The 12,609-nt window shown below is 40.0% G+C and overlaps 1 protein-coding gene across 9 annotated transcripts in view; it reads left to right on the top strand.

Moving 5' to 3' along the window:
• The window catches only part of GRM7 (glutamate metabotropic receptor 7), a 295,511-nt gene that overhangs the window by 192,210 nt on the left and 90,692 nt on the right, over window positions 1-12,609 (top strand). For 8 of the 9 annotated variants that reach the window (XM_061354207.1, XM_061354214.1, XM_061354211.1 and 5 more), the window contains 2 exons: window positions 5,233-5,433; window positions 11,724-11,863. In XM_061354207.1, the coding sequence (XP_061210191.1) occupies window positions 5,233-5,433; window positions 11,724-11,863 (341 nt within the window). The remainder of the gene's footprint in view (window positions 1-5,232; window positions 5,434-11,723; window positions 11,864-12,609) is intronic. The other variant, XM_061354213.1, reaches the window with a different exon arrangement.

Consider the following 12,609-nt stretch of genomic DNA (forward strand, 5'->3'; position numbering starts at 1 on the left):
ATGCTCATTTTGGTTTTTACTGTAATACTTGTGAGTGAAGACTAATTACAGTACAGGGATATTTTTTTGTTGTTGTCCTTCTAAATGAGGAATACAGTGTAAGGCATTGTGAGAGCCTGGTTTCCTAAGTTTGATTGGAGAGTGTTAGTGTAGTGGGCTTAAAGCTAACTCTATCTGCTTTCTGAGGGTTTCAGGGATAGAGTCACTAAGTACAGCTGTATCTCTGTATACCTGCTGCTGCAGATGTCTGACTGTGGGTCAAGTGTATATTAACTTAGAAAAAAAAAAAAAAAGCCTTCCTAGTTAAAAAATGCTTCCCTGCTTGTCACTGGGATAGAACAGTTGGCCTGACTTCCAAATTTGTTGTGCAATATGAATTTATCTCTCTTCATCAGAGTCACAGAAGGCTGTAGAGCTGTGCTGACACAGCAGGTTGCAAAGGAGATTAGGCAAGATTCTCTTTAGCCATTAAAAGTAAGGCAGAAATTTTGCCCTGGCACAGAAGGATGTTCTTGTGTGTTTAGCAGTAGAAACTTGAAAGTTCATCTCCTTTCCCAAAGAAAATCCATGAGGATTGGATTGATGGGTTTGAGATAATGGCTTGTGTCTATAATGAGATCTTCTGAATTAGAATGGGCTGGATAGATGACTGTAACTACATAGCTGTGTTATTGAATCTTGCATTTCTTTGTAAAATGACAATACATGGATTATATTGCAAAGAGGGCTGATTGTCATACTCTACTTGTTTAAATTACAATATTTACTCTAGCATATTGTTAGTTTTTCTCAAGCTGTAGTGCTTAGCTACTTTCAAATAAAGAGCTTATTTGGAGAAGCATTCAGACTTTATACCTCCTTGTATGTACAGTAATGTCTATATCATGATTGAATATCCAAGGAGTAATAGCTCTGATCTTATTCTGGAGAGCCCTGGATATAGGTACTTGTCTATTAAAGATGGATCCTTTTTTTTGTGCTCTTGTGCATGTTTCTGGAGTACCAGAAGTACAGCCGTTGCAGCTGCACAGGCTGAGCATTCTGTGTGTAGCTGGAGGAAGCTTCAGTATCATTATGAAATAGCATGTATAGGCACTTGCACAGTTACAGACTAATAATTGTAGCTGTTGTTTCATGGATGTCTCTTTGCTCACAAGCATCAGGCTTCTAATGATGCTAAATATGCCGGAGATGGATGAAGAGTATACATTTTTCTGTCAGCACTTAACCAGCTGCTGAATTCTAACTTGTACAAATAATAGCTGCTTGTTTGAGACTTTGAGCATTCCACAATCTTTAAATTAAATCTCTTGCTAATGACGACTATCACTGGGTTCTTAGCAGCACAGTTATGTAAGTTTCTTTGAAAATGTGTTTAATCCTTCAGAAACTGAACCAATGTCTGAATTCAGCTAATGTAAGCACTAGAGAAGTGGGATTTTGAGATCTATCTGTATCAATTATATGTGATAAAAATTGTCCTTGCAATACTATATATACATCGTATCATATCCCGTACATTATGATCAGTGATGAGCCCAGAAAAATCAGTTGAAGGGGAGACGTTGAGAAAAATGCAGTATGGAAAACTATTTTGTCAGTTCCTTCTCTGTACCAAGGAGGTGTTAGCCATCACCCTTGTGGAGATGCAGAAAGGGTGACCAAGAGTATTTAAACTTGCATTTAATTTCTGTCATCTGAAGGGCATAGTACAAGAGGACCTCTTTCTCTCTGTATTGTCACTACTCTGGATTTGGGGGGGGGGGTTCCTCTTTGTTGCAGTATTTTTCTCTTGTGAAGATTTGCCTGAAGCAAGAGACCTAACTGCTGAGTCTTGTAGGAATCATAATGATGGGCACTTGAGACTTTAGTAACAAGTGAGGTTAAATTATTTGTCATCACCTTCAAATAGATCTTTTGGAAGCAAAAACTGCTCATGTCAATAAATTGCCTTTGTATTTCATCCTTCTCCTGACATCCCAAGGTACTCCATTTCAATTCCATGGAGCAGAAGTGCATTCTCTTGAAATCGCTTTGTGTGCATATGTCTCAGGTGTCAGCTACTTCACTGCTGAAGAAAATAATGTTGTCGCATGACTCCTGAGATCACCAAGTTATGGAGAGATAAAAAGGAAAAGATAAAAAAGGCAACCTGTAAAGAACAGGGCATGTAAGAGGAGCAGAAGATTCCCATATCATAGTGCAAATGGGGTTTATGTTTGCCTTCTGTGCTTTTGGTGTCTTCTGAGAGCATGGAGGGTGCATGGTTTCTTGCTGCACCCAACACCTGAGTTCATAATTTCTCTTGCACCAAGTTTTGTTTCTTTGAGATGTCCACAGTGCCCTAACAAGACTGGGCTGGGGATTCAAGACTAAGTCTTTGCCAGGAGGCATACACAGCACTGGGATTGCTATGTTTAGCTGTAAGAAGCTAATGACTTCTGGTTTTTTATTCCAGAAACAATTAATAACTGAATTTCTATACAGCCATATATACAGGAACTAGTCCTGAAGCATATGGTAAAATTTTCTGCTTGGTTTCTTCAGCTAAACCAAGGAGGGGGAAATAATTGTCACAGTAACATTGAAGTTGGAAATAAAATTGTGCCCATCACCTAGGTTTATTCATGTCTGAGAGCAGACTTTGGGCCTGATTTGCTGCTCGCTGTATTAATATGGTGGTAGTTTGATATAAACTAGAAGGAGCACTGTTCAACTGGATATTTTGATTTCTTTTTTTTTTTAGTGTTGAAGTCTGGAGGTTTTTTGTCATATGTAAAATATGGGAATTGCTTTGCAGGTTCTTTTCTAGTTCAAATTTGGGCTAAACTTCTAATTGCAATAAAGCCACTTTAAAAGGTAACCTATGTTCTACATGAAGGATAGCAAGCTGTTGTTCTAATTCTTTGTTCCTGTGTGTTTTCTGGGAGGGTAGTTAGATTTGACTATCTATCTGGATTTATTTTGCACAAATTCTTGATAATAAACTCAACTAAGTGGCTGTTTCCAGTAAAGGAAAGCATTCTTGTTACTGGAAATTCTATTGAGTTTTTCAAATCTTTATTATTTTCATACTGGGACACTGCTAACGTTGTTCTTGGGGTTTTTTTTAAGTGGATTTTGCTCAGGTTCCTTTCACAGATATTTCACTGCTAAAGGTTTTCTTTCTGCTGTGCGTTTGGCCAGCCATGCTTCTGGAACTTAATATGCCTAATCAGTATTGTTTGTGTGCAGCATTTCAATCCCAGATTCACTTCCGTTGGCATACGTTTCTGTTGCATTGCTAATTTGGTTATTTAGCTGAGCCGAAACCACTTAAAAGCATTTTCCTTGTCAGGGCCTGGAAATGTAGTAAGTTCTGCAATCGATGAGAAGGGAGTGAAATAATGAAAAGGACAGTATGTGGATCTTTACAGTCTGGAAGCTGTCTTACACTGCTGAATTATTTGCAGGATTTCAATGTTTCCAGTGTAGCTGAGATTTAAAATTGAGGAGCTGTGGTAATGGGTCTCTCAAACATGGTATGCAGGTTGAGTGGGTTAGACATGAAAGGTGCAGTTTGGTAATTACAGACATAACCAAAGAAGGAAGAAAAGTTTGGATAATTAAAGATATTCATATAAGGGGACTAACATCTTTGCTTATCTTCAATCACTTTTATGGATAGTGGACATTATTTGTGCTGGTAGAATTTCTGTTACAAGGTGGTGATTTCTATGTGCTTTTTTGTAGTTTTGGTCTACTTCCTCTCCACTCAAGAGAAAAAAAGGGTTGTCTGGGGGGAACTGCCTTTGTCTCCTGAGCTGGTACAAACATTTTAGCTGAGCAGCAACAGGAAAATGGACTTCTTGCTTCTGTTAAAAACCATTAGTTCTCACATTCATTAAAAACCTGATTTCCTTTTCTTATTGGTATCAATCAGCTAATTTAAATTCACTCATCCCTATTTCTAATTAAGGATGTTAACAAAGAAATTTCTCCCACTTGTGTCCTCCAACTGAACATTTACTTTGATTGGATGTCTCTCAAATAGTTGCAAGAGATTACTCAAGCGCTGTTTTCTTGAAGCTCCTGGCAGTAGGCAGACTTGCAGGTACTGCAGGAAGGTGATCAAGCCCTATGTGAGGTTAGAAATAAGTGTGATGCTGCAGGTAAAACAAGCGGAGTGCGGCCACCCTTGGAAAAGAATAGATTGCACTTCTGCTGCTTTCATTGATGCAGCTCAGAACACTTCTCAAGCAGTAATTATGTTTCACAAAACCCTGGTGAGATGGGGAAGTACAATCACACATCTTTCAGCTGGACAGATTGAATCATGCAGGTGTTACTTGGACAAGGTAAAACAAGACGTGAGGGGACAATGTCATGAAAAAAAAAAAAGATAATCAAAGATTCCTGATTCACACAACCATAAAAATAAGATCACTTTCTACCCTGTCTGTTGCTTCTTCAAGTCTGAATATACTTTTGGTTTGTTATTCGTTCCAACCATAAATAGACCCTTTCCCTAGTTTGGAACATGCTGGGTGCTGCAGCAAGCAAAGAATGACTAAAACCACTGCTTTTCCCCTGTTGCAGTTGGAATGACATTAAGCATTTGGATTCCTTGAGTTCTTGCCTGCTAAAATATTTTAAAGGCAATCAGTGGATTCTGAAGGACATTTCATTCTCTGTAGGTTGGAAAGAGGAGGGGTGCGTAGTTAATGCAAACAGACTGGGCTACCCAAGGTGGCATTAATAGCAGGCATGTTTCACTCAGTTCTCTGGAGCACCCCTTCGGTTACATCTCTGAAGTGATTCTTTCTTCCCTCAATCTGTCTATCTTTCAATTAGAGACTGGGATTTGCAGCAGAACAAAGCATCAGACTTTAAATACCAGCTGTGCTTTATTTTAAATGCTTTCTTCTTTCAAAGGTATACTTTGGGAGCATAGAGAGTCTGGTGTTTTCTCTCTGTAAGATAGTCCCTGTAGGTTAGTTTCAAGATTGTGATTATGGTAGGATTTGTTTCTTTGGACTATGGTAGAATAACTTGCAAGAAATGTTGGTTATCCTACTATCAAGAAAGGCTTGGTTTAGTTTCAATTAGTAAAACCATAACTTTTTTTTATTATATTGACTAAAGCATGCAGTTCTTTAAGTGTGCTCTAGGAGGATTCATTTTTATTTGATATCAGGAAATCGCTGTTCCTTACTGTCCTTCTGTGCTTGTGTGTTTGTTTCTAACATGCAGGACAGGAGAGAATTGGCAAAGATTCCCACTATGAGCAGGAGGGGAAGGTCCAATTCGTGATCGATGCTGTGTATGCCATGGCACACGCTCTGCACCACATGAACAAGGACCTCTGTGCTGACTACCCTGGGGTCTGCCCTGAGATGGAGCATGCAGGAGGGAAAAAGCTGCTCAAGTATATCCGCAGTGTTAACTTCAACGGTGAGCAGAGGCCACTGCTTCAGTAGCATGTTGACCTATGTGACTTTTTTCCACTTAATTTCACTTCATATATTTTTTCATTCAGTGCAGATCAAGACTTTTTCAGTGTTATGCTAGTTTGTGGCAGAAGACCATGTGTTTTCATGTTTTGGCCAAGGCAAACAGGTTACTACTTCCCAAAGAGAGAAATTGCTGCTGCTATTTTAGGATACTTTCCAGAAGACTGATTTCCTATGGGAGAAGTAACTGGGTAAAAGCCTAAGCTTGTCTCTAAGTAAGCCTGTTGAAGCCCTAGAAGTTTGTTAGCATCACACATCTTTTTTTTTTTTTTTTCTTAATTCATGTTGGTTTTGTACCTAGAGAAAACTACGGAGATGAACCTAGCTTAACTGCATGCTTAAGAGATGGGAGAGGACAGTTTAAAGGGCCAAGTCCGCTTGCAGAGCCAGACCTGTGTGATTTAGACAGAGTAGTTACTCCAACCTTCCTTCCTCTAGTAAGACTTCAGAGGAGACAAAGCATCCTGGGAATGAAGGTGGGAGCACTTTATCTTTTTGTCTGCTTATCACTTACCCACCTATGCTTCCCAAGTGTGGCAGTGATGGTTGCAATACCAACCTGCTGTTTCAGACAGTACAACTGGCTTTCATGTATTTTCCCTACACTGCACTATATAAATAAGGCCTAAATATTAGCACAGTTTTCATGCCTTTATATGTTTTACTGTATTTTTTTTGTTTCATAAATATATTGTTTCATAATATGAATGTTGTTTCATGTAACAAATATTTACCTGCAATCAGCCCAAAGGCACCAGAGCAGATTGCTTCCAGCAACTTTGTGCTATTTCTCCTTCGTAAACCTTGTGGATGTACTTACCAGGAGGTCTTACTCCAACCTTAACTCTGTGTAACTGAGATCAGATTTATCCAGGAGCCAGAAGTTAGACCTCCAAATCCATATTCAGAACAGATTTAGGAAACTCTTGAAAAAAACATCCTTTTGAACTGGGTGAGGCAGCCAGGGCTGTCGCTGCCTGGGAAGAGGTTTGCATAAGATTCACGTTCTCCTTGGGCACCACAGTGAAGCATTTCCTACTGCTACCTGCTAATAAACATTTTTATTAATAAACTTAAAAAAGCCACACATAGCAAATAGGACCTGATAGATTTAAAGGCAGGAACACAGATGGTATTTCATGGTCAAGCTTGGTAATTTGTGCCAAGGATATTTTTCTTTCCCGTTTAAATCATCTTATGAACAGCAAGGTGAATATGAGATTTTAATTTCTTTCCTTGAAGTAAAGAAAGGTGAAGTAAGATGTTAACTACAGCCAGGAGCAAATTTTGAGATGGATGATCTGAGGGAGTTCTGGAGTTCTCCTTTCCTTATTTTGGAAGGTTAATTATAAAGGACGAATCTCCTATAAAAGTACAACATTCATGCACAGCATTGCACTTGGACCACGTTAGTCCTGACAAGCAGCTCACACATGGTCATCTTGACAGTTCTTGCCTATAATGATGCTGAATGGTCATCTAATCATTCTAATAGAGCTGAGAAATTATTTATGAGAAACTGGATGTCCTGCTAATGCTGCCTAATATCCAGGTCCAGGAAGGGGCTTGCACCAACTACGGTTTCCTTATTTGGGTTTCCTTGAACAGGCTTTTAAAAGATTATTTTTTCCCTCCATTTGTGATTGATTTACATGGCCATACGGTGTTTTTCTCTGCTTCTATATGTGCAGTTTATGTCCAGCACAGGGACTGAAGTAGTCATTTGCTTTTTAGCATGGGAAGGAGAATGGTGTCAAAACTGGGATAGCTTTAAACCTTTTTAATTTCACTTAGCTTTCTGGGTGTTGGCATTTTCCATGGGGAAAGAACCAATTTATTTTACAGCTGATTATCCAGGGGCAGAGTTAAGCTTTTTTTTTGTAACATTCATAGTGCATAAGTGCACATGTGTTTCTACACCCAGGCTCTGTGTTCAGCTGCAGCCCTCTTTGGACTTGTTCCTTGGGGTATGGAAAGATGTTTTGAAACCAGTTTCTTCTTGGTATTTTATAAAAGCAAATTCCCAGCATTGCTGTGGATTAGCTTGGTCTTCCTACTGGCCCAGGATAAGCAGCCACCAAAACTCACCAAAAGGATTAGGCCAGCCTAAAAAATGCAGAGGGATGTGGCAATGGTAGAAGAAGGAGTGAGAGGCCTTGAAGAAGCAGTGAGAGAGGCTTTGGCTGATCTGGGTAGTGTATTCCTGTTGATAAAATCTGTGAGCTCCTGGAACACAGGTGCTGGTGCTTATATGTTCCCTGGCCATCATGTCATGGCTAGGAGAGCAGGGTCAGAGGAGTGTGCTCCTCCCTGCAGGTGGCTGTGCAAGGATAAGCCACCTAGGAGTGGAACTAGATCCATAAGCCCTGGGTCTTCCCAAAATACACATTTCTGAAAATATAAAAATCATAGAATCACAGCATGATTTGGGTTGGAAGGGGACTTAAAAGATCATGCAGTTCCAATCCCCATGCTATGGGCAGGGATACCTTCCACTAGACCAAGTTGCTTGAAACTCCATTCAACCTGGCTTTGAACACTTCCAGGGATTTTGAAGCTAGAACTTGAAAAGCAATACATAGTCCATGCTTAAAATCCTGTTCTCTGAGACTTCTGTCTAAATTTGTAGTAAAACCAGAAAACAGAGCAGTGAGTGCTTTGCCCAAACTGTGTGTTTCAGAGAAAAGATGTAGCCCATTTTCAAGCATCTTGAGCCCATGCGTTTTGAGATCCTCTTTGCATGTAATAGATCTCCTTGTCACCGTGCAGTTAAAATCATCCTGTCTGTACCTGCTTTTGGAGTCTTTTCTTCCTTGCAAAAGTATAATGACATTCATGCAGAAAGAGCTCGAGCAATGCTTTAAAGAAGAGAGAAAGGATTTGTACGAGGAGCATCATGTGCATTTTGGTATCATCACGCTACACTGAGAACAAAAAAGCCAAAAGTAAGGAAAACTTAAAACCTCAAGTGCAGTGAGATCCTGATAATCTCAAAGTGCAAAGTGATTGTATTTTTGTCAGTGTCAGACTAACAATACTGTTGGTATGAGCTCTTCAGGTCTTCAAACTGCAGTAAACGTGAACTGAATGATAAAGAAACACCTTAGCTATTTACACCTGTCTAGCACCCTGTCCTTCTCCTGTTAATTCATTTCTCATCTTGTGGTGATTAAGAGACTGAAATCCTACAAATTTAGTCAGTAATGTCTTTTTTTGAAAGCATCCTGCAGGTGAAAGGGTGTCATATACTCTCTGTGTCTGTGTAGTGAGAAGGCAGCTTATTTTTAGGGAACTGAAGATGAATTAAATTGTCATAGCCTCTGAATGAGCAAGAAGCTACAGTCTGGAGGCTAATAGCTTTTGAAGTGTTCTCTGGGGCTGAGCAAAATCCTTGTAAATTCTAATAGAAGGAAAATAAATCCTAAATTATCAGAAAACAATGAAACAACCTTGTGTTTTAATAATTAGAAGATCAAGAAGTCAAATAATAAATAGGATCATGTCTGAAAAAGTTGTTTCTTTTCTATAATGAGGTTTTCATACATTACTTTTTCTTATTTTCATAAGTGCACAAACTTGAATTATGAGTGGAGACTGAAAGGCTAAAGCAATTTCAAACAGAACTGACAGGTCCCTACAGACAGACGGTAGAAAAAGGGCTCCAAAGCATGCACTAGAGCCCACACAAAGGTTAGGAAGGCTTGCATATCCTTGGCTGGGAACACACTTCGAAGTCAGAAAATGGGATGCTTGTGCTTGACTTATGACCCGAGATTATCGGTTCTTTGCGTTTCTATAGATACTCGTCTTCCCTATAGTTCCCAGACTTTTCACAGCATTTCTCTGTAGAATTTTAATGCGTAAATGGTTATTTAACCTGAAAACAACAGCAGGTGTTTACTATTGACTATCAAGTATCCACATGCACGCAGGAGGTCAATGTCCCAAAGGATTGTGCCTGTAAGGGTCTCTGGAGGTGACCCAGGAGACAATGCTGTATTGTGCCATGTTGCTGTGGAGTCTGCAGCACTGCAGCATCCAAGTGCATCCACTGACGTTAAGGATTATTTTAAATGTCAGTGTCTAAAATCTGTCTGCATGCAGCTATGCAAAGCAACAGTTAACAGTAACCTACAAAAAGCTGTCTTGCTCCTGCAAAACACAGAAATTGCACATTTTGGAGTGATGGTTCCTGATGCACTTTGTCACCCTAGGACCTCTTAGGTCCATAACAGCACCTACCCTTCATGTTGGCCTTCTGCTTAACCTTGTCCACTGCCTGCCCCAGCAGGGAATGGGGGTCCTGCCAGCACCATCTGCAGGCACGTGGATAGCCTCCTCTGAGTGCCCAGGCAGGGAATGGAGAGGCTTGGTTCTACCTAATGCAACATGGTGGGGTGGCCAGGACTTAGCCAGGAGGTTTCTGGGCAACGTTGCTGTCAGCCCATGAAGGCGACTATGGACATGCTATTGGCTGCTTCCCCTCAGCCTATGGATGACTGTTGACTTTGGCATGGCTATGATGATGGCATCATCTCTCAGGCTGCCTGCTGACGTGCAGGCATGGACCTTTCATGTCCATGCCAGGGTTTTGTCAGGATGTGAGGAATCCACAAATGTCTATGTTGCATTTTGGGAGCCTCACTTGAGCTCCTACTCTTTGAATTATACTTTTTTGTCAGCTCTGACAAAACCAAGCTTAACTAATAATATATAGCCTTTTAAGAGTTGTGATTAGCTAAATCCCATTTTACCATTTGTGCTGACTTTTCAGAAAAGCCTAGGAATTACAGCCATTTCTTCTTATTCACCCTAAGTGTTTTCACTAAATGTATTCTGGCTACATTAGTCTGTAATGACAATTAAGTATCTGCCTAACGTTCATAAAGGAGCTAGTGAGGGGAGATTTCAGTGGAAGATTTTCTGTACCAGCCTTTGAACTGAATTTTTATCTGATCTCAAAGGATCGTAGGGATAGGCAGGAAACAATTTACCAGGGCTAGAACGGAAACTATGCTAATTCACTCCTTCAAATCTCTTTTCACCCACTGGAATTCAATAAAGAATGGGAATCATGAAGAAAAACATAATCTTAAAGTTCAATGGTACAACAGGAAAGATTTTTTTCATTGCTTTAGGGAAAAAGAAAAAAAAAGTTGTGCAAGAGGAAGAAGCTTTGAATATAGATATGCTGGAGTATTGTCATAATCTTCAATCTTGACACAATATTACTCTACCCTACTGAAACCTATTTAATATGTCTTGAAATAAATGTTACCCTTAAAATTTTCACCTTGAGATTTAAGGACATGCAATGCTGTTTTGAATTCTCATCTAAGAAAGGGTTTTTATCTAATGCCATGGTAATAAAATACAGACATTCTGGTGAGAACTCACCTGAATATCAGGAGTCATCTGTCCCATTGCTCAGCTGCTGGTGTACCTTCAGGCTGCTGGCTGGCTTTGCTCAGCACCAGGCACAAAAGAAGTCTTGGGGGGGATATCCTTGCCTTGTTGCTTGCCCTGTGCTTCATTTCTTATGTTACTCACCTTAGTATATGGCAAATTAAGTTAATTTAGGAACCCAATCGTGAACTGTTCCTGACTGAGATACTTCTTAGCCTGTGCCAGGGTCATAAGAACCTAAATAATGAAGTACACAAAGATCAGTCTTCTTATAGCTTAGTCTGTTCTTTTCCATCTCAACTGCATGCTGATTATGGGAATAAGAACATATTGTGGAGGAGGAAGCTATTTCTGGATGCTAGTCAAGACTCACTAGACCCGGGCTGACTTCTGACAGCAGTATCTCTTAGAAGCAGATGGAATATTTTTTGGGGTGGGGGGTTGGTATCCTTTAGAGGCTTCATTCACAGGAGTGACCTTCACTAAAGATCTCCCTGAGAAAAGAGAGACAGGAGGGAGAGTGGAGAGCAGGAAGAAAAGCCTACTGGTATTTCTTGCTTTGTGCAAAGCAAGAGTGAAGTAAGGCTGATTTAGTTCTGCTTTGTTTTATTTTTAGTTGGGACGTTTGGGCAGTGATAATTAATGTCTGGAAGAGGGCTAGGATGATGCCACTGTGTTCTGAAGTACCCTTTTTAGATGGCGGGGTGATGGATTACCTTTGCCTGAAACACATTGCCAGTCTGTAAGCTCTCAATTGTGACTAAATAAAACAGATGTTGTAAAGAGTTGGTGTTGGTTGGATTTTGTCTTGTTTCTTTCACCTAGGCAGTGCTGGCACTCCAGTGATGTTCAACAAAAATGGTGATGCCCCAGGGCGCTATGACATCTTCCAGTACCACACCACCAACACCAGTACCCCAGGCTACCGCCTCGTTGGCCAGTGGACAGATGACCTCCAGCTCAACGTGAGTCCTGTTTTATCCTTTGCTTGCTCTCTGTTGTCAGATATTGTCTCTGAATGCTGCAAAATTAATATGGAGCTTTAATATTTCCTCACAGCTGCATAATGGTGTTGAGTTTTTTTGTATGTTATCTTCTTTTACTTTGTCCTGCAACCTTTTCTCTGTTCCCTGAGTACCAAAGCTCATCAGACTAATAGAGACATTAGGTGATCATGCAAATTTTATTGCTTTTGTGTGTCTGAAGTCCCTAGTTGCCATCTTGGAAAATGAGGCAATAATGCCTTGCAGTTTGAAACCAATGGGCTTTCATTTGCAGATGCTTTTCAGTTTTCCAACTTTTAGGAAAGCTGAAACTAAATAAATGCTTTTTTTTAGTTACTCCCTTTTTTGGTGTTACTTTTAAGCACATAACAAAGATATCCATGTGAGATGGCCATTTTATAATGATGCCTAAAGAAAAAGAAACGCATAAGAGCAGGTGGTCAGAGACCTTCAAGACACTTAGATGTTTTCCAGATGAAGAAAACATAACTGGTGGATAAGAAAGCTGGAGACTCTTGCGTTGTCTTTATCCATAGAAGGATGGTCTGTATCAGGTCTTTGGAGATCTGGGTTCAGGCTTCCTGCTTGACTTCGTGCAAGTTGACTGAACCTCATATTCGTGGAGAAGTGGTGCCTCTTTAACCTTACAGTTGCTTTAGTCCTTATAGATTGTTATTTAAGCACAAAGACAGTGTTTTCAGTTCAGT

This window comes from Neopsephotus bourkii, unplaced genomic scaffold, assembly GCF_033783945.1.
Source record: "Neopsephotus bourkii isolate Nb327-2 ecotype Australia unplaced genomic scaffold, CSIRO-AGI_Nbou_v1 NB_719, whole genome shotgun sequence".
Classification (NCBI taxonomy): Eukaryota; Metazoa; Chordata; class Aves; order Psittaciformes; family Psittacidae; genus Neopsephotus; species Neopsephotus bourkii.